We start from the raw sequence: 27798 nt of genomic DNA on the forward strand, positions 1-27798 counted from the left end.
ATTGTAGACTGTCTCATAGTTTTGTAAATATATTTTTAGTCTATCATAATGGTCAAATATAATTTTAGTTAAAAATTAATTATACATGTTTAATGTAATAAAATAATAATGGTAAAATATCAGTTATATCATTAAATAGTTATAAATATTGAACATTTTCTGTTAATTTATATTCATGTTATTTTTTGTATACTATATGTATCATAATAATATTTATTATTATTACTATCATTGTTAGAATATAGTTACCTTTATTATATTAGTGTGTTAAATTATGTTAAATATGAATTACAATTAAAATATTTGTTTATGTTAATAAAGTTGTTCAATTTATTTTTAATTTAATAGCTAATTAAAAGTGCATATTAGGGTAGCTCTAATGTCTTTTTTTTTTATGCTAATAAAATCTGATTCTGTTTTCTAAGATATGATTAACTTTCAGATTATACACTTGCTGAGAGATCTCCAATAGATATAATATAGTAGTAATAAATGTATTAATCAAAGAGCTCAACTTTTAATCAACAAATATATTACATTCCCAAATCAAAAAATGTAACAGTGCTTTAAACTACAATCACAATAAATAATGATTTTAAATAAGTTTCTAAAATTCAATTTGAATATAGCTATAAAGCTTAGTTTTAAACAAGTTAGTGAGGTCCAATTCCGTTACTCTAAGCTGCATAAATTTTACCGTCTACCCTGACTCATACATTAAGTTACTTCTTTGGAGAGATATTAAATAAAGTTGAACATAAAAAAATTAAAAATTATGGCGTCTTCAATTAATAATTTGTTTTGAATGACTCAAAATACTAATGTAAAAATACTAAAATACTTAAAATAATAAATCTTATTAAGAAAACTTGTTTCAATAAATAAAACTATTTACTATGATTCAATTAAATAAATATAATATCCTTCATAAAAAAACAAAATTAATAATAACAACTTCATATTTTAAAATTTAATTAAATAAAACAAAAAGAAATACTTTTTAAATCCTGTCTTCAAACTCCTCAAAGGACTCTTCATCACTACTATAGTCTGATTCATAATCTTCAGCATTACTATCCAATGGTTTTCCAAGAGCCATAAGTTTATAATTATTTAAAACTATAAATAATAAATAAATGTATCATTAACAAAAACAACCTACACATTAAACAATAAACCTTTTATCCAAGTGGAATGATCTCTTGATTCTTCAATATGATCTGGATCATATTTTAAGTATTTGTGTGGTCTATTACACAGGAACAAATGTGGCCATTTATACACTAAAATTATTTTTAATAATACATTTTTTGTCAAATATGTTCATTTAAATTTTTATTAAAATTATTTTTAAAATATTAGTACCTGATTTAAACAATTTTTCAGTTTTAATGTGAAAACCATCATAACTTTGTTTACTCGTCACTGTTTCTTTATCAATAAAACCATATAATAATGCTTTGAAATTGTATACTACATCTTTACTTTGAATTCTGAAATGTATAAAAATTTAAATAATTTATTACATACATATTTGAATATAAATTTTTGATACCTTAATGTTATTGATTCCAAAGAGCAATTTAAACTAAATGAATCTATTTCTAAAATACTAAATTTTAGATAAATAAAACAGCTATCCTGATACCATATACATGTTGGTACTATTGATTGTGTATTTGTATTACACTTTAAACAATATTTTTGTAAATACTCAGAACGATTGTTTTTAATTTTAATCTTTGATTTTTCAATAATTTCTTCATTATTATTTTTTCCAGGTATCTCACTTTTATTAATACATTCAATAGATTTGGTTGTGTTTGGTGATTCATTATCTGAACTTATTTCTTCAGTAATTATTTCTTTTATAGTCAAGGAATTATTAACATTTTTATCTTGAAATATTTTTCTTAAACTAGACTTAAAGTTCTAAAACAAAAATACTAATCATATAAAATTTTAAATTATATTGATGCACAATTTACTTCTCCAAAAATAGCAATACCAAATTCTTCCACTAATTTATTTTGAGAATCGATACTATCTTCATCTAAATCATTAAAAAACTTGCTTTCATCAAACTCATACTCTTCTTCAAGTGTCATATCATTATTAGTTTCCTTGTATAAATCATCAATAACACTATTAACTTTATCCATTTGAATATCATCACAAAAATCACCAAAGAAATGCTTAAACCCCAAATTTACTACCAAATCTTCATAGTAAAGTATAACATCATAATGCTTGCCTTCAGTGTCATTTGCTCTTTCAAGAGTATTAACAACCTAAGTTTTAAAATAATTATCTATAAAATTTTACAAATTTTTTAAATTTCTATATGAAATTTAAATGATATTTTTAATTCTATAATATTCAAATTAAATAAAATGTTTCTAATCATATAAATTATTAACAATGTCTATTTATATCAGTATTAATATTGAAAAATTTAATAAATTGATTGTAAAAAATGCCAGTTTCATAATAATAATAAAAAAAAAACCCAAGAGCAGGCAAAGAGTAAGATTTTTGTAAAATTTATATTAAATAAAAGAAAAATACCGAAGGCTTCAATATAAAAAAAAATTATTTTGATTCATTCATTTTTTAAAAAGTTATGGCAGTTTTAAAAAAAAAAAGTTTAAAAATGTACCGATTTTAAAAATTGTAATTTTTGGGGGGATTATTCCCATTTACAGGGAACGAGATAATTTTTTTCAAAATAAAAGGTAAAGCTAGATACAATTTGTGATCTTTTGACATATTGTTAAGGAATATTGGTCCAATGAGAGCTGAGAAAAAGTAGTAACAGACACACAAAAAAAATAAATAAATAAACACATCATGGTAAAATTAATACCTACTCAGCTTTGCATCGAAGCTAAAAGAAGTTTCTAGACCAGGTATAAAAATAGGCACAAAGGGGTTAATAGTTAGTTTCCTAAAAGTCATGTATTATGAGTTCTAAGTGTCAGCAAAGAACTGAAGACATGAATATTTTTTTAAATATTTCAAATAATTATTAATTTTTCATTTAAAAATATAAAGAAATCCTTAGTCAAAATAAATTTCATTGAAAACTTGACAATTACAATAACAGCATTACCAAAACATTTGACTTTTCTTATAGTATTTTTTGAATTCATCAAATGTTAAACTTGAAGTATTTTATACTTTATTCTAAATATTTTATATTTTAGACTAAAACTCCTTTACTCCCCCAACAAAAATAATCTCACATTATAATACACAAAAATAAATGGCATAAAATAATCTTTTTTGAGTAAACATATTAAAATAACGTACAAATCTATATTGTTTTATCAGTTCATTCACGTCTCACTGTAACATACTATTACCGTGAACACACATTTTTAGGCATTCCAATGATTCACAAGTACTGAATTCTTATCATAAATTAAAATATTACAGTCCCGTATGAACCAGAGAGTATTCCATGCTTTTATAAATAAATATTACATTAAGTCATTTTTCAATTAACATAAAATGATACCAACCTTTTATTACTTAAATTTTTATTGTAATAGTCAATTACTCACTTTTACATACATTGGATATTCAGTTAATTGATAAAAGTAATTAGTTAATTCATTAAATTCTTCTTGATCATTTGATAAATCTTTGATTCCACAAAGGCTACACTCAATTATCTATATTTGAGGAATAAAATTAATTATGTATGGAAAAAACATTTTTTAATTAAATTACTTGAAATGGTAAATCAGAAATTAAATTTGGATGGATAGATACTAAACTACTGCGCTTAACATCTTTATATTCACCATAATCTACAAATAAAACCTCGACATACTTGTTATTCCTAATAGTTGTAACCTTAGCTCGATTATACCTATAAAAACAGTTTATTCTATAAAATATAATTCAAATAAGCATCTTTAAAAAAGAAAAAATAATCGGTTTTTTTTGTTCTTTAAACAAATTTTAAATTAAATAAAACTGATTACTTTTTTCTTTAACCGAAAAAAAAATAGTATATCTTTTTTCCTAGGAGATATTTGTATTATAGATATCTTATTACATAAATTTTATAATAGCTATAAATAGGATAAAAATTATTCATCTCTATTAATTATAAGTGAAAAATAAAATTACAACTTTGTATAAGTAATTATCAAATTCAATAAGTTAACTCAGAAATGAATACTTGGGTACATCTGAAAATGTCAATAATATTGTATAAACTTATATAAAAATAATTTTCTTTTTGTATAAATATTTTAAATATTCATATAAAATAATAGCAAACTAGGTGACATTTATTTATAATAAAATAAAAATGTTATTTTTACTTATTGGGCTCAAGATCAGGATTTTTAGCTAAACAAATTGCATCTTTCACAACATAATTTAATTTTATTGCTTGATTAGCTTCTATAAAACTATCAATTTTTTTTTGAAGTAGTTCTAATCTATTAATAAAAATAAAGTAAAATTTTTAGTATAAACTTTTTACATATACAACAATCTATAAATTACCGATCATGAAATTTTGTGTTACGTACAAAAAAGTGCTTGGGGCTATATACATAATCAATAGAAACTAATGAGACTTCATCACTTAAATGTGCCCATTGAGGTGAAGGTAGTTGATACATAGCCATATATTCCTTTATTCCAAATTCACCTGATATAATGGAAACATACAAATAGATCAACACTTAAATGTTTATTATAAGAACTTACGTTTGATGTCTAAATTTTTTTTTTTTAAATTAGGTAATACATTTATATCTGCTAAACTACAAAGTTCTACAAGTTTTTCAATGTGTTCATAGTTCATATCTCCAAATCCTTTATCTATTAATAAATCAGGCAATACTAATTCATGATGAAACAATTTTTTTTTAGAATGCCAATATTTTCTGAATAAGTTTTCTATCCAAACTGTTGTTCCTAGAGTTAATTTAATCTAAAACAATTTTAAAATATTATGTTATTCAATTGAGTGTCATAATATAAATATTAAATATTGATTTTAACCTTAACAACCAAAGTCTCTTGACAATCTTCAATATACTTTAAGTGTTCTCGTACAAATACATCAGCTTTTGAACACCAAGTTCTATCAAAATCAACGGGTTTTACAGAAGCTAAAATTATGTCGACTACATTTGTTTGTAAAGCCTTTAAAAAACTAGGAAGTACAAACACCCTCCATTTCTATAAAAAAAATGTTAAATGGTAGTTTGTAAGATAATATACAATCTAAAATACTTACAGAAACTACTTTTACAATTCCTTTGTCTATTAATTTAACCTTGATTTTAGGATTCATTGTGTGACTATCAATTATTTCCAATACAATTCCTCGATAATAATCATAAATACATTGTTCCCTATCTTTACTTTCTATTTCTACAGCTATCTTATCACCGATTTTTGGAGCTTCATGAAGGATTCTAAAGAAAATAAATAGTAAATAAATAGATATAGTAAAATTTTTGAACTAACCTTTTACTTTGAGATGAATAATATAAACCCATTTCAGAATTTATATTAGAAGAATTATCTTCTATATTCAACCACGATGTGAAATCCTCAATGTTTTTATTACTAAATTTCATAAGTTTTGCAGACATATGAGAGGCATCATACACATGTAAAATTTTAATTATAGCAAATCCAGATCTAAAAATATTAAAACTTAATAAAATTAGAAATAATAACTTAAACTATAAAATAGTAATAGTCATTGAAATCAAAAAATGTTCATTTGAACTAAATACTGATTTTATAATTCTAAAAATAGTTTTAAATTAAGAATAATAAATTAACAATATTTATTGATTTCTTATCCTTAACTTAAAGTATCATTTTATCAATTGTTGATAAAATTTACTTTGGAATATTATGGCAAGGTTCATCTAATTCCTTTATTAAAACATGTCGATTTTGACATGCTTCTGGTTTTTGACATTTACCAAACTGTTGTATGTTAGGACAGAAGAGTAGATTTTTCTTTACTTTTTCTAAACTTTCCGAAATCAGCTAACAAATAAAAAATTAGTTGCAATTAGTGAATTTAATAGATAGTTTTCTTTTCCACATTTAACTAACATGTTTAATACTGCTTTTAAGCAAAATTAAAAACCTAGTACGATCGTTTTAATGATTCAATTTTTAAGTAATATACCTTTGCCTGAGTTTCTAGTACAGAATCAACTTTACCACTACCAAATAATTTCATTTGCTGTAAAATTTTAGGTAAGTCCACTATATTTTCATCATTCAAAAATATATATGTATTACGATTTTTTTCCTAAAAATAGTGATTAATAATTAAGACTTAGATTATTTTATAAAATAATTAGCCAAATCAGAAAATTACTCTTTAAAGGACGAAAAGAGTTATTTACAATTTACTTTAACGATGAATTACAATACATACAAAAAACTTACTTCAAAATTAGTATTTGAATCCTGAAAGACACTAAATCTTATTGAAAATACATCTTTTGTTGATGGCATATCATAATGTAATAGACAATCAGCGTTGTCTATGTAAAAATCATGCAACATATCATCATTACAAATCAACACATATTTATTTTTAGACAGTGGTTTTTCCCAATGTTGTGACACAAACACTAAAAAATTTTTTATTTTATATATAAAAAAAAAAAATTTGAATTAACACAAATAAAACCTATTAATATAGGTCAACACACTTATTAGCTCAATTATAAGTTATCTAGAACACAATTATTTGTGAAACTTATTATATAATTATAATTAATAGTTTAAAATCTACAAACTCTTAGCACTTCGTATTTCTCCTGGCAAAAAAATTTCTATATCAGGGTTACTCATTGATAAATAACTATAAATTTTATTATGATCTTCTGTAGTTGAAGTTATTAATACACAATGACGACCTATTATATTATTTTTTAAACAATCTAAAACCAAAAATAAAATAAAAATTTTCTAACATTTTACAATTAAATACCTTCAATTACACACCTGAAATTTTACTCAATTTATCATTTTTTGATGTTATAATATAAAAACCTATATTCATATAACGAGCAGCTTCAAAATGAGAGCCAAACACATATTGCCAATCTACAAATAAACGCTTTAAATATTCATCCAAATATTTGTTCCATTTAACAGAAGCTGATATAAACTGAATTTGTCTATTTTCTTTCAACTTTGTCAACAAATCAAAGAAATAAAACATCTAAAAAATTGTTTAAATATGTATTTAAAGAATTTTTTTTTTAATTTACTATAACTAAGAAATATAGCCTGGAAATTCAGTATACCCCTAATATTTTATTGAAATTTTTTTTTTTATTATTAAAACTTACATTTATTAAATGAAAAAATGAACATTATGATACTTATATTATTTTCTAATTTTATGTGTTATAAATTTAAAAAAAACCTTGGTAAATTCTCCCATGGAAAATCAAATAATTTTCTATGAAACAAGATATATATTTTTTTTTAATTATAGTATATAATTTTTGAAAAGAAAAAATATATATTACTTTGTATTTTTAAAATTAATGAGTGTGGCAGAGTGTATTAGTTTTCCTGTACATATGTAATATATAGGTGTTCAGTAAGTAAGTAACCAGATATCTATTGTTCTCACTGTTTGTAACAATTGATCTGTTTCCTTACTAATAGAACATTCTATATCTCTACAAGAAAATTATTATTATATTACACTAGTATTTTATAACATAAAATAATTCATAATAATATAAAATTTTATATTATAAAAAGGTATTTAGTATGAAAAAAATTTTCTTTTGTTTTTGTGAAAAATACAACTAATAATCTCAATAGCAATATTTTAAAGTTTTTATTTTTATAACTGTACACTTCGATGCAGTGGCAAAGTATAAGCTTCTTCCACTAGCATTTCAATTGGCTTAACCTTTCATTTGAAGAATTAGGCCCACAAAAATTTATAAAATTGTATTTTCGTTTTTTGAAAAAAATAATTTATTAATTATTTATCTAAATTAATGTTGTCATCTTCAAAAATGTTCCCATTAAATATTATGCACTTGTGCCAATGCTTCTTTCAATACTAGAAACACTTCTCAAACTCAATCTTTGGGATAGCCTTCAGCTCATTCAGAGCATCGCTGAATGAGAGTATTTAATGTCATATATGTTCGTAAAACGACCTTTAAAGTTTTCTTTATTTTTGGAAATAGGCAAAAATCACACGGAGCCATGTCTGGCGAATATGGTGGCTGGCGCGTCATTACAGTATTGTTTTTGGCCAAAAATTTACGAACAACAAATGTAGTGTGAACAGGTTCATTATCGTGGTACAAGTACAATCTCGAGTTAATCTAATCCAAAAACTCGTTGTTACAGAATGGGACGACGCTGATGCTAAAACACTACAGATAGCAGCACTAACGCAGCCAAATACGGTGCAATAGTGCACACGTAAAGAAAGTCGATACACAATTGCATAGCATGATAAGAGTGATTAGCAACACGGTGAAGTTCACTCAGTTACAGTGGCTACCAGTATCAACCAATATAGTTCCATCAGACCTATGAAGAAAGCAGAAACTTATTAAGACTAGCAAGAAAGCCGAGAATAGGAGGAATTTACTGCTAGTCGAAAGATTAGAAGATGTACTAATATTCAGATTAAAATCAAGGAAGCCGCCTTGGAAGATAGCCAAAGATCTATTAAGATCAGGATTTGAACTAAAAAATGCTAGCGCGATGAATGGATTAACTCTACTATGGGACAGTTCAATGAAACCAAAGTAATCAACAGTGTTAAACAGGGATGCCCATAAGGCGGGGTTCTATCTCACTTGCTATGATGTCTAGCATTGGACTCGCTTATCAAAGAGTTAAACAAATACTGTTATACACAAGACTATGCGGATGGCTTAGTTATAGCAGTGGTGGGTAAATTCCCAGACACTATTATAGACTTAGCACAACAGAAACTAAACACTATACATATATGGTGCAGTAAGTATGATCTATCTGTTAATCCAAATAAAGCAGAGGTCATTATTTTCACTAGAAGGAGAACAGGGCTAGACAGTCTTGACACTCTTACTCTAAATGGACAAGAAATTAGCTTAAAATTGGAAGTAAAATACTTAGGTATTATCTTAGATAGTAAGCTAAAATGGAAATCACATGTTGAGTCAAGACTCAAAAGAGCAATGACCACACTATGGACCTGCATCAGAGCCTTAGGAAAGACATGGGGTCTTAAACCAAAACTTATGTATTGATGTACACTTCAGTGACTAAACCTATGATATTTTACGGTACCCTAGTCTGGTGGACCAGAACAGCACTCATTACAGCTAGGAAAGAACTTAGTCGCATACAGAGAATGGCTGTCATAGCCATCACTGGAGCATTAAGAATTACACCAATGGTCACATTAAAGGCACTAATCAGATTGCCTCCTCTGCATCTATAAGTTAAAGCTAACAACAAAGCCACAGCACTAAGATTCCACAACTTAGGTATGTGGACTCTGGAGAGTGATACAGCAGAACATAGTAAAATAATAAAAGAGATAGACCAGGGATTTTTGGAATACCCCTTGGACTATATCAAACCGGTTCTTAAGAAGAACATTCCCTACAAAGTGGAAATCACTACACGTAGAGAATGGAATACTAAACACCTGACTAAAAAGGAGAATTTGTAATATATACAGATGGATTCAAAAAATCAGGAAAAGTAGGTGCTGGCATTTGGGATTTAAAGCCACAAATAAATGTCAGTATGTCATTGGGCACAGCACCCTCTATTTTCCAAGCAGAGGTGATGGCAATACTGGTAGAGACTCAGAACCTGCCGGTATACAAAAATAGAAAGATAACTATCTTAAGTTAGATTCAAGCGGCTTTAAAAGCACTCTGTAATGATCAGGTGAATTCAAAGCTGGTCCTCGAATGCAAGGAAACTTTAGAATCACTATCAAGGTTCAACAAAGTTACACTAGCATGGGTACCTAAATGTTAGACTTTCCATAACACTTTTAAAAGTTAAATTGAAAAAGTTAATTTTTTGTGAAAAAGTTGTCATTTTAAATCCCCCCTGTGGGCAAGTAAAGGGTCAGATTTATAAAAAAAATATACCAAATGATAGGTAGACATCATGCATTAAAAAAAAAAAATTATATTGATTTATTCATTTTTAAGAAAGTTATGGCAGTTTTAAGTAAAAAAAATTGAAAAAATTTCGAAAATTAGCTATCTTAAAATATGTAATTTTTTTGGAGGTTTCCCCCATTTACAGAAAACGAGGGAATTTTTTTCAATTTTTGAGGGTAATGTCTTCGACTAAATACAATTTGTGATCTTTTGACGTATTGTTGAAAGAAATCAGTTTGGTAAGAGCTGAGAAAAAATGGTAACAGACATAAAAAAAATAAACATAGTAAAACCAATACTTTCTCAGCTTCGCATCGAAACTAAAAGTAAATAATAAAAAATATAAAAGATGTCAAATTTACATATTTTAAAGATTACAATTTTTCGGAGGATTTCCTTCATTTATAAGAAAAGGAAATATTTTCAATTTTTAAAACAAATATCTTAGATTAGAAACCATTTAATTTGTTGACATATTATTCATCAAAATTGGCCCAGTAAAAGCTGAAAAACATTAAAGAGACAAAAAAAAATACATCATAGTAAAATCAACACCTCTCACCTATGCATCAAAACTAAAAAGGGATTATTGAATTTACCATGCAACACCTCAATCATAACCCACAGTTCAGTTCATGCACTAAGCCTTAATTGTGTACTATATCATTTATTTTTTCTAACTATATAAATTACCTGTTCTTTATAATTTTCTAAAAGCAATTCCATATTATCAAAAACAAAATAATCTAAATTTAACCATCTGAAAATTTTCATATTTTTTAATAAATATTGAAAGTTAGAAGGTGTAGCAATAAGAAAATCACATCCATTACATATTTCAATCTAAAATTATAATTTATTATAAAAACAGATTCAAAAGTTTTAAATTATTTAAAAATAAAGAAAAAACCTAAAATATATTACTACCATAGTTTGTTGCATTGAAACTGATGTACACATTGCAAGAACAACTTTGATTTTTCTTTTAGGAACAAAAGAAATAAGACTTTTTATCAGACTTTCTATAATACTACAAGACTGTAATGAACTACTTAGAATAATACATTTTGGTCCAAGTTCTAAATTATTCTAAAAAAAATAAAATTATGCAAATAAAATAGGAAAACAATATACATACTTTTAAGTTAAATACATATCACTTACCATACTTTCATTATTTAATATTAAAGAAATTATACTAGATAAATATAATAATGATTTCCCTTTTGAAAATCCAACCATTGAAATATTCTTTTTTCTCATAATATATTCAATTGAATTTTGTTGAATAGGTTTCATTTGCCTAACTAGTAATTTATCAAAACTCTAAAATGTTTTTAATTTATTATTATATTATTTAAAATAAAAACTAGCTTGAGTAATTTCAAAAAAGTTACCTGAATTACACAAGGATGAATTTTGGAATGGGCCCAATCACTGATAAATAGTTTTTTAAATGGACCATAAACAGGAATAGTGCTTGCATTGTATTTTGATATTTCATAAAGTAAGCTAATGAGAAAAAAATTTACTATAAACATAAAAGAATTAAAAGTATTGAAAAGAATACAAGGTATTATTTTTTATATGATTCCATTATTCGTAAAAACAGTTAACCTATTTTCATACTTTTTAAAACCTATATACTGTTCATAAATAATAACATAATTTTGCCTAGTTTACATGCTAGTAGCAAATTGGTAATATTACCATTTTTTATCAAAAAAAGTAAGACTCATGCTCGGAGTTCTATAGTTAGTATATATAAATTAAACTAAGTGTCACGCTTTTCACTTTTAGATAAGATAAATAATATTAAATAAAATATAAGTGTTAAGCAAAAAACTTTATGAAACTAATATGAAATAGCTACAGAGTAACCTAGACTAAGAAGAACACTTTTTTCTATCACATATAACTTGTAGTATATGGTTGCTATGAACAATTTAATAAAATAAAACTATATTTTTACCTCATTGATGGGGTCAATTTTAACAAAACAATAAATAACTATTTAACCAAGTTTTTTTTTCAAAAGAACAAAATAATGATAAATTTTATTGAATTTAATATCATATCATATCATATCATACTAACAAAACATTTTATAAACAAAAAAAAATTTTAGTCTTAGAATTGTTTTAAGAATTTAAAATAATATTTTTAAAGAGTAAAATATAACATTAAATTATATAACATATTCAATTTTAGCTAGATGATTTTATAATTCATCAACTATTGGTTTTTAACTATAAAATTAAAATTTATTAGATATTTCAGTATTAGACTTTAAATTATATATTCCCTAACTCAGTTTACTCTACTACTATTTTTTAAGTTTACACAAAAATGTATATTATTTAAAAAAATTATTTAATTAAGATTATTTGACAGAAAATCAAGGATAGCTTACTCGGAATATTTTTGTAATGGAATACAGTCCATTTTGGTAATTAATTGATTTTATTTGTAATATAATCAAAACATAAATATTAGAAAATATTTCAATTAAGTTTTTCAGATCAATAGTTTTATGCTTCTCATAAATTTATCACTTTAACATAGACTACAACCAATGTAATCGATTATTTTATCCCATTTTATAAAAGTTACCGTTAGAACTTATTTCAAATTTAATTAAGTCAAACACGTTTTTCACAGCTACTTGTTGTATAATGTTATCACATTTTTTATACAAAATTGATGTGATAAAAATTTATGAATGAAAAAATAAGAGGGTCGAACGAACGTGATAACTCATCAGCCAATAAAAAACAGGTGATTACAAGGATTTTGTGGTTTACATAAAATAATTCAAGACGTAATAACAGGAATCTCTTGATAACATTTTCAATATATATCAATGAATAAATTATATTACATTACATTAGATTTTTTTTATATATTATTACCTTTAATATAAAACAATATATAGTACGATGATAATTTCTATTTTATAATAAATTAAATAAATATTATGTATTCATTTTAGTACAATTTAGTAAAATATGCCATGTAAATTTTAAATATTACAATTGTTTCATATGTAAATAAATCATTTTTATTGTTATTTTCATACAAGTAATGTAGCTCAAAGTCTAAGTAGATTTAAATCTAAAAATGTAATGCAATTATATTGATTAGATATCTCATTAATAAAGTTATGGGAAATACAAATGCTAACCAGCGACACAAATCAGCAGGTCTAATTGTTCCATCTTCACCGTCTAAGGAAGTACAAAGTCAAGCTTTTGTGTTTGATAAAAATTCTGACTCAAATTTACTACATGAAGCTAAACCATTGTTTACTAAAAACACTTCAAAGTCAAATGTATAATAATTGTTTTATCTAAAATTAAATCATTAACTAATTGGAATATTCAATACTGTAATATTAATTAAAAATGTTTTCTATTAAAAAGGATCATGATTTCACTGATGGAATATCAAGATCTATGTCAGCTAGTGATACTGAAAATAAAATGTTACCAACAGTTTTTAGATGGGAAGGAGGAGGTAAACAAGTGTTCATCAGTGGTACATTTTCAGAGTGGAAACCAATTCCTATGGTTCAAAGGTATAATACTACTTTTATTTATTTGTAAACACCTGAAAGCTTAGTGTCAGTTACAAAAATTATATCTTAATGAATAATATACATTATAATAATAGATTACAAAACTTTATAATACTAGGGTAAATATATAAGTAAAAAAAAAATGTTAAATAATAATAAATTTACATAATTTAAGAGAAGGTAAAGGTAGATTTTTTTATCTTTTTAATGTTGTCTGAAAATATTATAATTATACAAGTGAAAAGAGACCAAATTATCGGTAAATATGAACCATATGTTTGGTGATGATTAACATAAAAAGTAATAAAGGATCATCAATAATATGAGGGAACAATAAACTTAATTAAACTAAGAAAACTACTATCATCAACCAACCCATTTATTGAATCTTAAATGAATTTAATATCAAAATATAATCTTCTAGACTGAAGTGTATGAATATTAAAATAAGAACTAATTGACTGATAATTATGATTAATTATAAAATAGTTTGGCTATATTACAAACCTTATCTCTATTTCAAATCCTAATATATCAATACATAGATTCAGAATATTTATAAAATATATACCCTTAATTGTTAACTGTCATTAATGAATATAACATTAAAAGTAATATTTTTATTTATTTATTCTATATTTAACATCCTCTCAACTAAGAAACTTAATTCTTATATTTGAGAGGTTGGGTTACTTAAACAAATCGGCAGTTAGAAATTAAACATTGATACCTACGTACTGAGGCACAAAGCAATTCTAGCCTAGGTATATAGATTACTTTGTTATATTCATAACTAGGGTTTGAGACTGCATTTATAAAAAATTTTTGGACCACTTCCAAGAGAACCAAATCCATGGAAATTAACCATTAAAACTAAAATTAATTCATATTCATTGATTAGGATTAAGATAAACAAAATTTAATATCTATTTATCATTGATATACTTAATATGAGTAAAAAAAAAATTGTTATAAATGTATAAAGTTCTGAAGTCTATTCATGAAAGTTCTACAAAGAAATCTTTAGAGTTCTTGGTCAGAAATGAAATACATTTGCTGTCTATAAAATACTAATAATAATAAAAAATTGTAATTTAGTTCTTTAGAACATAATTTGTTCATAACACTATAACTATGTATTTTAACTACCCTGTATATAACTCATTAATTAATATTTAGAAACGTTTTATTTTCATAAGATAATAAGAGTTCATTATGTACGTAAAGTATACACATTTGTATAACTACAAATTTGTGGATTCCACAAATCATATTTAGCTATCAAGTCACTTAGTGTCATCATTATTACAACATTCAAAATAATTGACAGAAAATAAAAAGTTTAATTAAATCTATCCTTTAGAACAGCAATTGTCAACCTTTTTACTATTATGGCCCCCGTTATTTAATATTCAACTTTTCAGTGACTCTTACCATAACCGTAATCATATTAAAACCATATTTTAGCTATCCTACAAATTAAGTTTACAACATCTCAAATAAAAAAAAACACTGCTCTAGGAAACATTGATTTAATGATTTTAGGTTATACTTTTTTATGTCATAAATAAAAACTACACCATTCCATATTAAAAAATAAATACAATCAAAATATTATAATATATACACCAACCTGTCATTAATTGTGCCATAACAGCACAAATACTGATATAATAATACTGTATTCAATATTTATATGTACCAAAAAAATTATTGAAGTGATGTCCCTTCATTTGACATGTTTACTTCATCATTATTAAAGTTTTATGTTCTTAATTATTATAGCCACAATGATTTTGTTACTATTATTGATTTACCTGAAGGTGAACATCAGTATAAGTTTTGTGTTGATGGAAATTGGCGCTGCGATCCAAAAGTTGTAAGTAAAAAGTAATTAGTAATTTAAGTATTTTAAGCATTAGAATGCTTAAAATGTATATATTTTTATGAGCTTATAAACATGAATATTACACTTAACATTCTATAAAAATTAATTTTAATATAGAAAAATTTGCTTTTATCATAAAATATATGAAATAGATTCTATTAATTATGTTTGGTGATAATTTCTTAACTATAATGCCATGAGCAAAAAAGTGTTGTTTTTATATAAATTCCTGACCCATACTAAAATAGTCAAAATGTATTAAAATTTTTTAATGTTCAGTCCTAACTATAACTATAAAACTATTTATAGTTATTGATATTTAAAAATTTGAAAATGGTTATTTCAAAAGTTTTCATTCATCATTATTAATGATTTATTTATATTTAAAATTATCAATTACAGTCAATGATTGATAATGACCCAGGAATTACAAATAATAAAATTGTTGTTAAGAAAACTGATTTTGAAGTTTTTCAAGCATTAGATGTAGATGCTATTGGAGAGAATGGCAATGAAAAAAGTATTAATATTAACATAATTTAAAATTAATTACTTATCAAATAATTTTTTTTAGGTGGGTTTTCTCAAGAAATTCCATCATCTGTACCTTGGCAAAAAGTATCAGGTCCTCCAATCTTACCACCACATCTTTTACAAGTTATACTGAATAAAGATACTCCTTTGTCGGTAAATATTACAATTCTTAACTTGGTAGTTATCAACAGTATAATAATTTTTTTTTTTTGTTGTTGTTGTTAGTGTGAGCCTACACTTCTTCCAGAACCTAATCATGTAATGTTGAACCATTTATATGCTCTTTCTATTAAAGACGGCGTTATGGTTTTAAGTGCTACACATAGATATCGTAAAAAATATGTTACCACTTTGTTGTACAAACCAATCTGATATAGTATACAAGTATGTTATATAAGTTTTATACAATAGAAAAAAAAGTAGTCACACAATTGATTTTTGTATTATATATAAAACAATTAAATTGAAAAATTTATAAATATTATTATCATTATTATTTTATCACTCAGTCTTCATATTATGGACATCTTCCTGTCACTGCTGCTATTCCGTATAGTTTACCATTACCAACTGATGGTACAAATAAACTTTCTCTTTTAATTTTGTCATTCTTTGCTACAAATTCAATTTTTTCCCTAGAAATTCATTGTTTTTTTTATATATATATGTATAATTTAACTATCTTTTTATTATTAATTGATTACTTATGTATTATAAAATTTATTAACTCACGATATCCAATCTGACCAATAGTAATTATCACGAGTAATGGCTATTCCAAATGGATAACTACAATTAGCTACAGCTGTACGTTGTAAACGACTATCTATCCCTACACATTCTGTAATTAAACAATTTTTAATTTGCAAGAAATATATTTTATGTTATTTTTAAAACAAGCAACAAATAAAGTTTAAGTATAAGTATTTTACTATATCTCAATTCTGTACTACTGTGACAAAAACTGTTGTTTAGTATTTTTTCTATTTTAGAATTATTCATGATGTCTAAAGTTGATAGTCTATATTTGACTGTATTATATATGATTTTTAAAGTTATATTAATTAATCTGTTATATATTATATGTTATATGTTTAATGTTGTAAATTCATAGAAATAACTTAAAGAATTTCTTTTTAATGCTCTCTTGTAAAATTGTTTTTTTACATAAAAAATTTTGCCACACTGATATAGAATTAATACTTTTATCATTTCATTATTCAAATTTTACCAATGCTTTTTAAGCCTGCATCAGCCCAACATACTTCATCAGTATTCCAGTCAATAGCAATAGAATTAGGCAATTTTACACTTGGCCCTTGAATGAAAATTTCACGTTGGGTTCCATCTAATTCAGACCATTCAATTTTTGGATTTACTCTATTCCAATCTGTCCAAAATACTTTTCTATAATAAAAAAAATATACACAAATAAGATAAACAAAGTTAAAATTTATATTTTATTTGTAAACCTCCTATTTGGATGTACAACAATTCCTCTAGGATTACTTAGTGAATTATTAGCTATTATTAAATTTTGAGATCCATTAACCAATTCTGCAGCCATTATACGTTTCATACCAGAATCTGTCCAGTAAATTTTTCTGTGTACCCAATCAACTGATAACCCTTCTACGGATTTTGCATCAGTTTTGATAAATTCTTGTGCATTAGAACCATTGAGCTTAGCAGTTTTAATTGACTGTCCTGTAATATCACTCCAGTATAATTGTTCTTCTAAACAATCAACTGCCAAACCTGTTCAAATTTAATTATAATAAATCAAATTATTTTGCAGTTTAATTAAAAAAACTAAACACACCAATAGCAGTTTGATCAAATTGCAAATTAACTGGATACCCAGCATTCGACTTATTAGCTACTGTTGGAATATGGAGAGTTGACATTCCTTGATTAACAAGTAAGTAGATATCTCCTTTTGATGTTTTTTTATTTTCTTAAAAACAAATAAAAACTTATTGTAAGAATAAAATGAAACTAAGCAATAGTTATTTAAATATTAATTCCTTGTCTTAGTAAATATAATTAATTAAAAAGTGTAAATTTAAAAAACTTTTAATGTATTCTGTGTAAATATAATTGTAATTGTTTGCTTTGTTTTTAAATATTGTCTATAAATATTTTTGAAACAAATTATTGTAATTAACATGGTATTTTTGAATACATTATTTCTATTTAAAGTATATTTTTTTTTATTAATATTACCTTTACAGTAAAAACCATTCCCAATAAATCCTTGCTGACATTCACAATTATAAAAACCTGAGTTGTCATAAATACACTGAGCTGATGGATGACAAATATTATTATTTACAATGCATGTTTCTACACATGACAATTGACCATTGTTGATAATTTCCTTGTAACCCTTTTATTCAAATGTAAATTTTAGAACTCAATTAATTTTATTCTAATAAAAACTTAAACATAAATATACTATAACTTATTACATTATCAATTTAATTAAAATGAATTACTTGTCTGCATGAGCATTTATGAGTACTTCCCCTATTAAGACATTCGGCATTTAATGGGCATGAAATAGCTGTACAACCTCTATCAACTTTTTCACAGGAACTGACTCCGTTCCCTCTGTATCCATCATTACAACGACATGTATAATTGTTTCTTTCAAACTGTATGCAACTAGCAAAAGTATGACATTCATATGGACAACCTAAAATACAATATATTAAACTATACTAAGCTTAACTAATAAAAATATACCATCTAAAACTTACGTGATGGTTGACATTTATTATTATACTTATGATATCCTTCAATACATGTGCAACTGTATATGTAACTTGCTTCGTCATACATACACCTTTCATTAATATCACAATTAGAATCAGCTGTACATTCACCTGACGGTGTACATATTATGCCATCACCTTCATATCCATTATTACAAATGCATCTTGCTTGTCCTCTTTGATTTACCTCACAAGTGGCATGCATATCACATATATTAGCTTTTTGACACGATAGTTCTAAAGCATTCAGAAAAATATGTCATACTTTAAAACATCAGGATAAATAACAAATAATTCAATTTTTTACGATTACCAATAGGAGAACAATCGTATCCATCTCCTTCATAACCTGAGTAGCATTGACAACTATGTTGCTTTTGAGATGTTATATAAATGCATTGAGCATTGGCATGACAATTCTTAAGTTCAATACAAGATGCTAAAAAATATTTTTTTTAATTAATAATTTTAAAGCAAATTATCTTTAATTTTATCTTTTATTATTATTATCATAATATTTTTAAATCAATATAATGCTTGGTAAAATGTACTAATTATAAAATACAAACATAATTTTTCTAAATAACCACAATAAAAAAAAAATTTGAATAGTCTTAGCAATATGATTTATAAATTGCATTACACTTTTAAGTTTATTTAAATAAAATAATAAATTTTTTAAGAATTTAGAATTATTAAGGGCTTAATTAAAGTCTTATTAATGTCTTAATATTTAATTTGTTTTGAACAATTAATTGAAAAATAAAATAAAAAATCATTAAATTTACACTTCGCTTTTATATGTTGTTGAAATCATACTAACTAGATTTGCTTGAGTTATCTACTCCTGTATTCAAAATGCTCTCACTAAACACACAATAACTGCCAATATCTGTATATTCAGTTGGACACCAACAAGAATTAGAAGAACAAGTCTTTTGAACTTGACATCCATATCCAACAAATCTATCTCCTTCCAGTCTACATTTTGATCCTACTATATTGAAACAATAATTTACAGTAATGAACTGTATATTACATACAATATAATAATTTAAATCATCTTGAAATTACCTAAAGGTTGACATCTTAGACCATCTCCTGTAAAACCAGGATTACAAGCGCAAGAATAGCTTCCAGGGTAATTTGTACAATAAGCATCTCTGTGACATACTTCAGAAATACTGCATTCATTGACATCCACGCACTCAAATTCATTAGTATCAGTTGACAACATACGAATTTCATAACTATAATTATCATAATAATATTATAATATAGTGATATTTATATTATTTTAATTACAGCTTTATCTTATATATTCCCTAATAAGATTTACTAAATTAAAAAGTATCGGTTTCTTGTATAAGTTTTTAAAATAACTGACACAAGAACAAGCATGTCTAGTTTAGCATATAGTTTGATTAACACTTCTATGTTTAAAACATATTAAAAAGTTTCTCACCCTTGAATACAGGAGCATGTACTAATATTGTTTGGAGATTCACATACCGAGTTAGGAATATTATTAGATTGTGGTTCTGTTGTGTCAGTCAGTTCTTCCATTATAACAAAATACAAATCAAACTAATTATTTGAAAAAAAAAAATAATAATAACTACACAAAACATTCATATACCTGGAATAGATGTTATTGGTCCACAATAGTACCCATTACCCTGATATCCTGGTCTACACTGACAACTGTACGACCCCACTTCGTTGACACACATAGCGTTAGGATCACACCGATCAGTCCTTTCTTGACATTCATTAATGTCAATACATCCAGCTTCAGAACTTGAAAGTGAATGAAATCTAAATGATCAAAGAATAATATTTATATAATATTGTATTTTGCAGGTTAAATATATATACCCTAGGTTACATTCACATCGGAAAGTGATACCATCTTGAATGCATGTACTATTGGCAACACACTTAATTTGCCCATCATTACATGGGTTTTGAGTATTCTCTATAATTAAAATCTTATTAGTATGATTTTTTTTTTATACTTATGATTATATTTTTCAAACATTTAGAAAAACTCGCATTTTAATTCCATAAGATGTAATTTGATTCAATAAAAACTTGAAAATGTATCTCCTGAAGATTTTATTTTTATTTGATAAAAAGTAATATTCATTACCTTACTTGAATAATTCAATAAATTGAATATTATAAACAATAGTATAATCTATGGCTGCTAGAAGAAGTAAAAATCAGAACTACAAAAATTTCTTTGGACTTAATAAAACATGTTTTCCTGACAAAATTATTAGAGAGAGTAAAATTACAATGTTTATATTAATATAACAATATTTTATACAATTTTTATAATAATATTTTATTAATATGGTTTAATAATTCAAAAAAATGTTTATGCTATGCTTACCATAAGGTAGATATATATTATTGGTGCTAACTAGACGAACGATGTTAACTTTTTCTTCGAAATAAGTGTATGCTTTTGAGTTTCGTATTAAAAATGTTGTTAAAGATTTTGTGGCTTTGTTGCAAGACTGAGTGAATTCAAACCTCTGTACAACGGTCACTTGTTGTTCAAAATCTGAGTTATCTTGTTTATATCTAAACGTATAATACGAAAGCATTCGACCTATGAAAAATAAATTATAATTTAATAATATCAAATATATTTAAAATCAACTATAGTATACCACTTGTTAATGTAAATTGTTGTTGAGTGTCTGGTGGTATAGTATACTTAGCATGTGGCAGTGGTGCTGGCGGAGTTGTTCCTTGTAAGGTGGTGTCCATCACAAGTTGATCGAACGAGTTAAGTCCAAAAAATCTTTGGTGAAGTGTTATTCTATGTTCAGTACCAGGAAAAGTAACATCGGCAGTATAATTAACTACACCACCTATTTTCCACACAAAAAATTGTTTTAATTAAAATGAGCTTGTTTAAACCAAGTTTTAAATTATCAAGTGAAACTTCTCCTTAGAGAGTATAATCCTTTAAAATTATTTAATTTATTAAATTTCCCGTTTTACCTGTTAACTGGTAGCCGTTGTAAGTATTGTCAGAATGTAGTGCAAATAACCAAGAAACAACCGAAGAAAAAACTGTTAAATACTGAAGTTCATATCCCAAAGATGGAGGAATGTTTGAAATAGCCATGTAAACACGGCCATCCGTAGTCGCTACATATGCTTGTAAATCTGCTTCATCCACAACTATCCCATTTACATCGATACTGGCTTTTCCGCTGACACGAACTGGTACATCTATAAATTTCATTTAATAAATAATTAAACGTAATCTTTTTAACGTACGAATGAAATATAAAGTACATATGAATTTTTACTCACTATCCTTAATACATGTAACTCCATTTCCGAAAAATCCGTGTTTGCAGATACAACACATATCCCCCTGTTCATAATCCACGCATGACGCTTGATTGTGACACAAAGCACCAGCCACTGCACAAGTCAAACCTTCGTCTTGAATCAAAAAAATATGTACATACTTAAGTTATTTTTAGAACGATTAAATTACCTTCGAATTATTCTAGGAATATTTACCTGGTCTGATACTTCCCGCAAACTCAGGAGGTTCAACATTACCATTTGGACTAATATTACCTACACGGTACAGCCATAATCCCGGTTGGTCAGTATTACTCCATCTATAACAATACGCAATTACAAAATAAAAAGATGTCTTAACTTTATAACATTATAACTCATTATTATATTAAATATCGCTTGAAAAAAATCCTATTACTTTAAATTGTAATTTATATTATCAGATCAATACTATGCTTTGATTAATTAACCAATTCAATTTTAAAGTGAACATTTTAAAATGTAAATAAAAAATAGTTATGTCTATATTTCTCTATACTATAAAGCGTCTTTGTTAGACTTGTATGGAGTGTATAAACATTATAAATAGTTATATGCATTAAAATTATTATTATCAAAATAAGTTATTTTTAACTCAATCTCGCGTCTTGAATATTTATCTACAGAGTAAAAGAAATAGTGATGTATTTATTTATGTGAATTACTTGATTAGTTGATTGAAATTGTTCGACAATCATTATTAAATGTTATTAACTGAGAATAGGAAGGTACATAATAAACAAAAGGAAGCAGTGAACTTTTTGAACTATTACATATAAAAAATTAAAAATGAGCAAATCTAGCCCGGATTATGTTAACATTGAAAAAATGAGTTAAATTAAAATTATTATATCATCAATAAAGATATTAAAAACATTTGCCATGAAACAATTTTTAAGAGTTGTTATCATTAATTCCCTTCTTTTAGTTTGAACCTTTAAAAATACATTATGCTACAAAATAATAAATAAAAAATATTTAGAATATTTAATAATAAATTATTGGGAATAAATCTATTAGTTTGAAAGGTTTCTATGCAAAATTTTTTATTTCTAAAAATAACATTGAGCAAGATATTAATTCCAATAGATAAAATAATGTAAAATTAAATAATAGTCTTACAACTGATATATTTTACATTATCTCTAAGAGAAATTTGTTTGTAAAATACATTTTTAACTGCGTAAAATGTAATTTCTATTTTTAATTGCTTTGCTTGTAAATTAAAAAACATGAAAAGCACACGTTTTGTATAGAATCTAAACATTTCATTTTTTTCAGATATGTCATTTTTATAAGTAAAAAATATATGAAAAATCATAGGATAATAGAGTTGAGAATTCATAAACCAATCAATAGGCGCATATTTGGCAATATTAAAGGGTTCTAAATACTACAAAGTCATAAATTAACACCCAATTTTTTTCTGTTCATATTGCAATTATTTCTAAACAAATAGCCCAATTATGGCCGCAATACAAAAATTTTAGCAGCCTCAACATTTTTAAGATAATAACCGCATCTACAGTGCACTAAACAATCTTTTATTCTAATATTAAAAAAAAGGCGTATATTTAGAAGGGATTCAACTATCACCCCCTCCCCACCATATAACCACCATTGTAATATACTTAATACGTTAAAATTTTATCATTCTATAAAAAGCCTTGAATAATGCTACAAAGTAGCAGCAGTTAATTATCACTGACCTGTCAAGGTTAAAGATCTGATCGCTTCCGGAACCTCTAAGCACGTGTATGCGCCCATCAGCAGCGCTGAATCCAGCCTGGGCCTTAGCATCTGGTAATCCCGTTTCAGCTATACCACTGAACGATTGTACCCACTGAATAGGCTCAGGATATTCAAAGAGCACAAAAGTTTCAAAACCATCGGTAAAAATGACAACTTGGAATGTATTCGTCTTGTCTGCATTTTTTTTATAATAACCCACTTGATACCACGTTGCTATAAATGCAGTTGCAGCCCGAAATTGACTCTGTCTTGGGTAGAATCGCCTAACCAATTCGTTAACTTGACCAAGAACACGCGAATCTCGTGACTCGCGGTAATATACTTGACCACTTCCTCGAAGATCAATATTGGCATAAAACGCAGCCATAGCTGGATAATCCAGTGGGAAAGGAACATTAAAAAATGTCGGCATTTCACTATTAAACGACACCAATCCATTGCTGTTAATCTAAAAATAAAAAATTGCAAGGTACAATAAAGGTGTATTTTCACGGAAATGTACTTTTTGCTTAAAATGTATTTTGAAATTAAGCAATCTCTACATGTGTAGCTTTTCATCAGTTTCGTGTTCACATTACTTTAAATTTAGTTTCGTGAATAATCATTTATTATATTTATATGTATTAAGTAAAAATTAAGGACCAGTTATTTAAAATATATAAAGCAATACTTGGAAATTGGGAATTGTATTTTGTTGACATTGTTCTGTTGATTATCGTTTTTTAATCCTTTAATTTGTAAGAATAGTGTGTTGAATACTTAATAAAATAATAATACTATTGGTTATTATTATGGTCCGGAATATGTGCAGTTATAAATTCTGTTTGAGCTACTTTGAAGGGTCCCAAGTTTGTCTATGTTTGTCGTAGGATTATAAGTAGCATAGAAATATTTTTCGTTTAGGAAAATAAACCTTAATAAATCCTCCTAAGCCACTTATTAAAAACAATATATATAATTTCGGTAACAAAATATTACTAAATTTTCAAATCAATTAATAGAAATTTGTGCTAACTGATTTTGTCAGAAATAACTTAACTAATCGTCACTGAAAAAATGTATTCAATTTATTAATAAGTTATTTGATAATTTAATTTAACAAAGACGTTTTAAACTTTACATAACTATATAAAAATTGTTTGTAATATGAAAATAAAATATAATATCTAATACGAACACAGAGATAACAGTTTTTAATCTAAAAAAAATTAAATCGATTATTTATAAATAAGTAAGTCATTGACATTGTAATTTATTAATTGCGATAATTCTAAAGTTGTTATTTTATAACCGATTATTTTTAATGTATGGCGTTAATCGCGAATGTTTGAAAGTGATAATTCAATTAAACATTAAATGAAACCGTGAAGTTAATTTAATCTGTGATTCAGCCTTATTAAACAAAGTAAACAATGAATATAATCTTTTAATAAAATTATTAAATAATAATTTTTACATAAATGTGTAAATTTTTAAAAATCGTGTATTATGATAGACAAAATATTTTTATCGTTTTTTTTTTAGTTCTGCTTATAAAAATTCTACATTGATATTCTGTCAGATTTAAAACAATGTATTCTTATTATAATGAATGTTCAGTGAGCAAAATGGTTTCTATTGTTCTCATTGTTAGTAACAAATAATCCTTATTTTTTAAACACTCAGTAAATGACAAGTGTAACTACTATAATAATTACATAAACAATACCTAGAGATTAATGGTGCCAGTTATTGACAATTCATCAATCTTTGGCAATTTTTAAGTTTGACATGTCAAACCTTTCTTAAGGTTCTGAAAAGTTAATGACATTAGTTTCATAAGTTCTAAATTTAATTAAATAATAAATTAAAAACTTTAAACTTTTATGGTTATTTATGATATACCGAACGCGATTGTCAAAAACTGATTAATGTGCCAATGGCTAGTGTCGTTACTTTATTAATAATTTTGCAAAGTATTTTAGGAATAGGAACAAATAAAATATTATTTGCATCAAATCAATTTTTGATCTAGCCAAAAACCATCTTTAACTCCCTAACATGTGAAAGAAAGCCACCACCCTTTGTAGCATGTTAAGTTTGGAAAGTAGAAGAAAATAAAACTATAAGCAAACTTATCAATTTTTATTTCTCATTTTTTTTTGACGTCTATTCTCTAACAATAAAAATATTAAGCCTAAAAAAAAATCTGAATTAGTAGTAAATATTTATGAAGAAAAAATTGTATGGTAAATGCATAATTATTTTTCATTGACGATAAGGAAATTTTTCCTATGGTTATCATTCCAAAACATAATTATGTTATAAATGATTTTTAAGGGTAATGTCTTCAATAAGATACGATTTGTTATCTTTTGACGTATCGTTGAAAAAAACTGCCCAGTGAGAGCCGAGAAAGTAGTGATAGACACAAAAAAAAATAAACACATCATGGTAAAGTAAATACGTTTTCAGCTTTGCTTCGAAGCTAAAATGTTATGCTAAAAAAGTATTGTACTCTTATATAAAAATTGCTAAATGTGTTGTATGAATTATAGACTTATAAAAGTTTACATAAAACACTATAAACCCAATATACTGAATTGCTGCGCGTTGTATTAAAAAATAATAGATTTTGTGTTATTGTTAATCTTATATTCTTTTAAAACGATTTAAACAACTACATCTCTTTTATTTACATTGACAGTAGAAGAAGGTTAACCTCTATCCTAAGTATACTTGAATTCGATGATGTTTAAATAAATATATATATAGAGATTTTATCAAAGGGATGTGATAAGTTTCAAAATTCCTAACTCCTCATGATGAAAAAAAAATGTAATTTCAATACTTAATTTTTTACATCAAAGGGGGTCCGCGATAGTGTCCTCCTTACATATTTTTATGAAAAACCCAACAGTACTTATATTGCTATCAATCTAAAAAAAATGTTAATGTAGCAAAAATGTTTTATATCATAATATAAAACATTATTTTACTAATTTAATAATTTCATCGAGTAGCATAAAAGTATATGGCAATACTTATTAAAATTTATCTTAAATATTTTTATTGCAACAAACAATAATTAGTTTTAATTTAATAATTATATTCAGTAGCGCAATTTGAAAATAATTTCGGGGAATTATTACATTTTTAAAATTTTTTTTGTTCACCAAAAATATTTTACTTTGTATCATTATTTAAGAAAACTCGAATAAGCAAAAAAAAAAATATTATCACGACTGAAAAATTCAAACATCATTAGTCATTTGGGGAGATTACAATTTCCCAACCACCCGTGGTTTTGCTATTGATAATTTATAGCATGTAATAAAACAATAAATATATATATTTATATAATTTTTGTCACTATATCAACTCGTGTAAAAAAAATCTGCTATAATTGCTTAAAACTAATGGAAGGAAGTACTCACAAAAACAGTATCATATGTATCGTTATAGAACTTGATAGGCACGCTAAGTGATACAGGCGGGCTGGCAACTTCGTAACCAATTCGAAGTTGCGAATCGCCGGTAGACGGTCCATAAGGGTATATTGCCTGTCTAGACCGACTCACCCCAAATACTGCGAATAAAGTGAAAACAAGTATACGTTTGCCGAATCGATCCATCGTTTTCTTGAAACTAACCGGCAAAACGTCCGACGTCAGTTTGTAGTATACGCCTAAAAAAACGTTATCGTGCACCTTTCATCTACTACAAACATTTTTGGGTCCAAAAGTCCAATAGCTG

General features: G+C 25.6%; 3 protein-coding genes across 6 annotated transcripts; 1 reads left to right on the forward strand and 2 right to left on the reverse strand.

Moving 5' to 3' along the window:
• Window positions 1-890: 890 nt before the first annotated feature.
• Window positions 891-12847, reverse strand: LOC126895487 (putative ATP-dependent RNA helicase TDRD12). 2 transcript variants are annotated; one of them, XM_050667414.1, is made up of 23 exons: window positions 12574-12847; window positions 11558-11672; window positions 11325-11486; window positions 11088-11249; window positions 10854-11003; window positions 7012-7231; window positions 6804-6947; window positions 6448-6635; window positions 6182-6307; window positions 5888-6036; window positions 5500-5676; window positions 5267-5447; window positions 5029-5208; window positions 4732-4957; window positions 4525-4672; window positions 4338-4457; window positions 3736-3877; window positions 3567-3677; window positions 1989-2291; window positions 1556-1932; window positions 1366-1493; window positions 1179-1283; window positions 891-1119 (listed from the first exon to the last, which is right to left on the reverse strand). In XM_050667414.1, exons 1-23 carry the CDS (start codon window positions 12603-12605, stop codon window positions 1001-1003), a joined length of 3765 nt encoding a protein of 1254 aa, XP_050523371.1. In that variant the 5' UTR covers window positions 12606-12847; the 3' UTR covers window positions 891-1000. The 2 variants fall into 2 exon arrangements, with proteins under 2 accessions (XP_050523371.1, XP_050523372.1); XM_050667415.1 differs by lacking the exons at window positions 10854-11003; window positions 11088-11249; window positions 11325-11486; window positions 11558-11672; window positions 12574-12847 and adding an exon at window positions 7545-7646.
• A 196-nt stretch (window positions 12848-13043) lies between these two features.
• On the forward strand, window positions 13044-16546 carry LOC126895488 (5'-AMP-activated protein kinase subunit beta-1). Of its 2 annotated transcripts, none has more exons than XM_050667417.1 (7): window positions 13044-13241; window positions 13305-13491; window positions 13583-13737; window positions 15523-15616; window positions 16028-16145; window positions 16200-16312; window positions 16385-16546. In XM_050667417.1, exons 2-7 carry the CDS (start codon window positions 13324-13326, stop codon window positions 16529-16531), a joined length of 795 nt encoding a protein of 264 aa, XP_050523374.1. In that variant the 5' UTR covers window positions 13044-13241; window positions 13305-13323; the 3' UTR covers window positions 16532-16546. The 2 variants fall into 2 exon arrangements, with proteins under 2 accessions (XP_050523374.1, XP_050523373.1); XM_050667416.1 differs by having other exon boundaries at window positions 13047-13241; window positions 13322-13491; window positions 16385-16531.
• Window positions 16547-16579: 33 nt separating this feature from the next.
• LOC126895486 (nidogen) lies at window positions 16580-27770 on the reverse strand. 2 transcript variants are annotated; one of them, XM_050667412.1, is made up of 21 exons: window positions 27480-27770; window positions 24021-24511; window positions 22489-22592; window positions 22273-22407; window positions 21955-22188; window positions 21618-21821; window positions 21335-21556; window positions 20815-20914; window positions 20576-20754; window positions 20402-20495; window positions 20011-20186; window positions 19760-19930; window positions 19250-19375; window positions 18922-19173; window positions 18658-18857; window positions 18386-18548; window positions 17982-18116; window positions 17632-17917; window positions 17391-17566; window positions 16892-17000; window positions 16580-16794 (listed from the first exon to the last, which is right to left on the reverse strand). In XM_050667412.1, the coding sequence occupies exons 1-21, from the start codon at window positions 27675-27677 to the stop codon at window positions 16677-16679; spliced, it is 3873 nt and encodes a 1290-aa protein (XP_050523369.1). In that variant the 5' UTR covers window positions 27678-27770; the 3' UTR covers window positions 16580-16676. The 2 variants fall into 2 exon arrangements, with proteins under 2 accessions (XP_050523369.1, XP_050523368.1); XM_050667411.1 differs by having other exon boundaries at window positions 19760-19933; window positions 27480-27769.
• Window positions 27771-27798: the final 28 nt, after the last annotated feature.

Source organism: Daktulosphaira vitifoliae, unplaced genomic scaffold (assembly GCF_025091365.1).
Source record: "Daktulosphaira vitifoliae isolate Bord-2020 unplaced genomic scaffold, ASM2509136v1 Scaffold_1, whole genome shotgun sequence".
In the NCBI taxonomy this organism is placed as follows: domain Eukaryota; kingdom Metazoa; phylum Arthropoda; class Insecta; order Hemiptera; family Phylloxeridae; genus Daktulosphaira; species Daktulosphaira vitifoliae.

Coding starts and splice junctions, on each gene's coding strand:
- LOC126895487 (XM_050667414.1), bottom strand. CDS start 12,605: ATGGACTGTATTCCATTACAAAAATATTCCGA. Junction 2,292..3,566: donor AATATCCAATGTATGTAAAA/GTGAGTAATTGA, acceptor TTTAAAACTTAG/GTTGTTAATACTCTTGAAAG. Junction 1,933..1,988: donor GTATTGCTATTTTTGGAGAA/GTAAATTGTGCA, acceptor TTTTTGTTTTAG/AACTTTAAGTCTAGTTTAAG.
- LOC126895488 (XM_050667417.1), top strand. CDS start 13,324: ATGGGAAATACAAATGCTAACCAGCGACACAAATCAGCAGGTCTAATT. Junction 13,492..13,582: donor AAAACACTTCAAAGTCAAAT/GTATAATAATTG, acceptor TCTATTAAAAAG/GATCATGATTTCACTGATGG. Junction 16,313..16,384: donor ATAAAGATACTCCTTTGTCG/GTAAATATTACA, acceptor TGTTGTTGTTAG/TGTGAGCCTACACTTCTTCC.
- LOC126895486 (XM_050667411.1), bottom strand. CDS start 27,677: ATGGATCGATTCGGCAAACGTATACTTGTTTTCACTTTATTCGCAGTA. Junction 22,593..24,020: donor CAGATCTTTAACCTTGACAG/GTCAGTGATAAT, acceptor GTATTGTTATAG/ATGGAGTAATACTGACCAAC. Junction 19,934..20,010: donor TCTAAGATGTCAACCTTTAG/GTAATTTCAAGA, acceptor GTTTCAATATAG/TAGGATCAAAATGTAGACTG.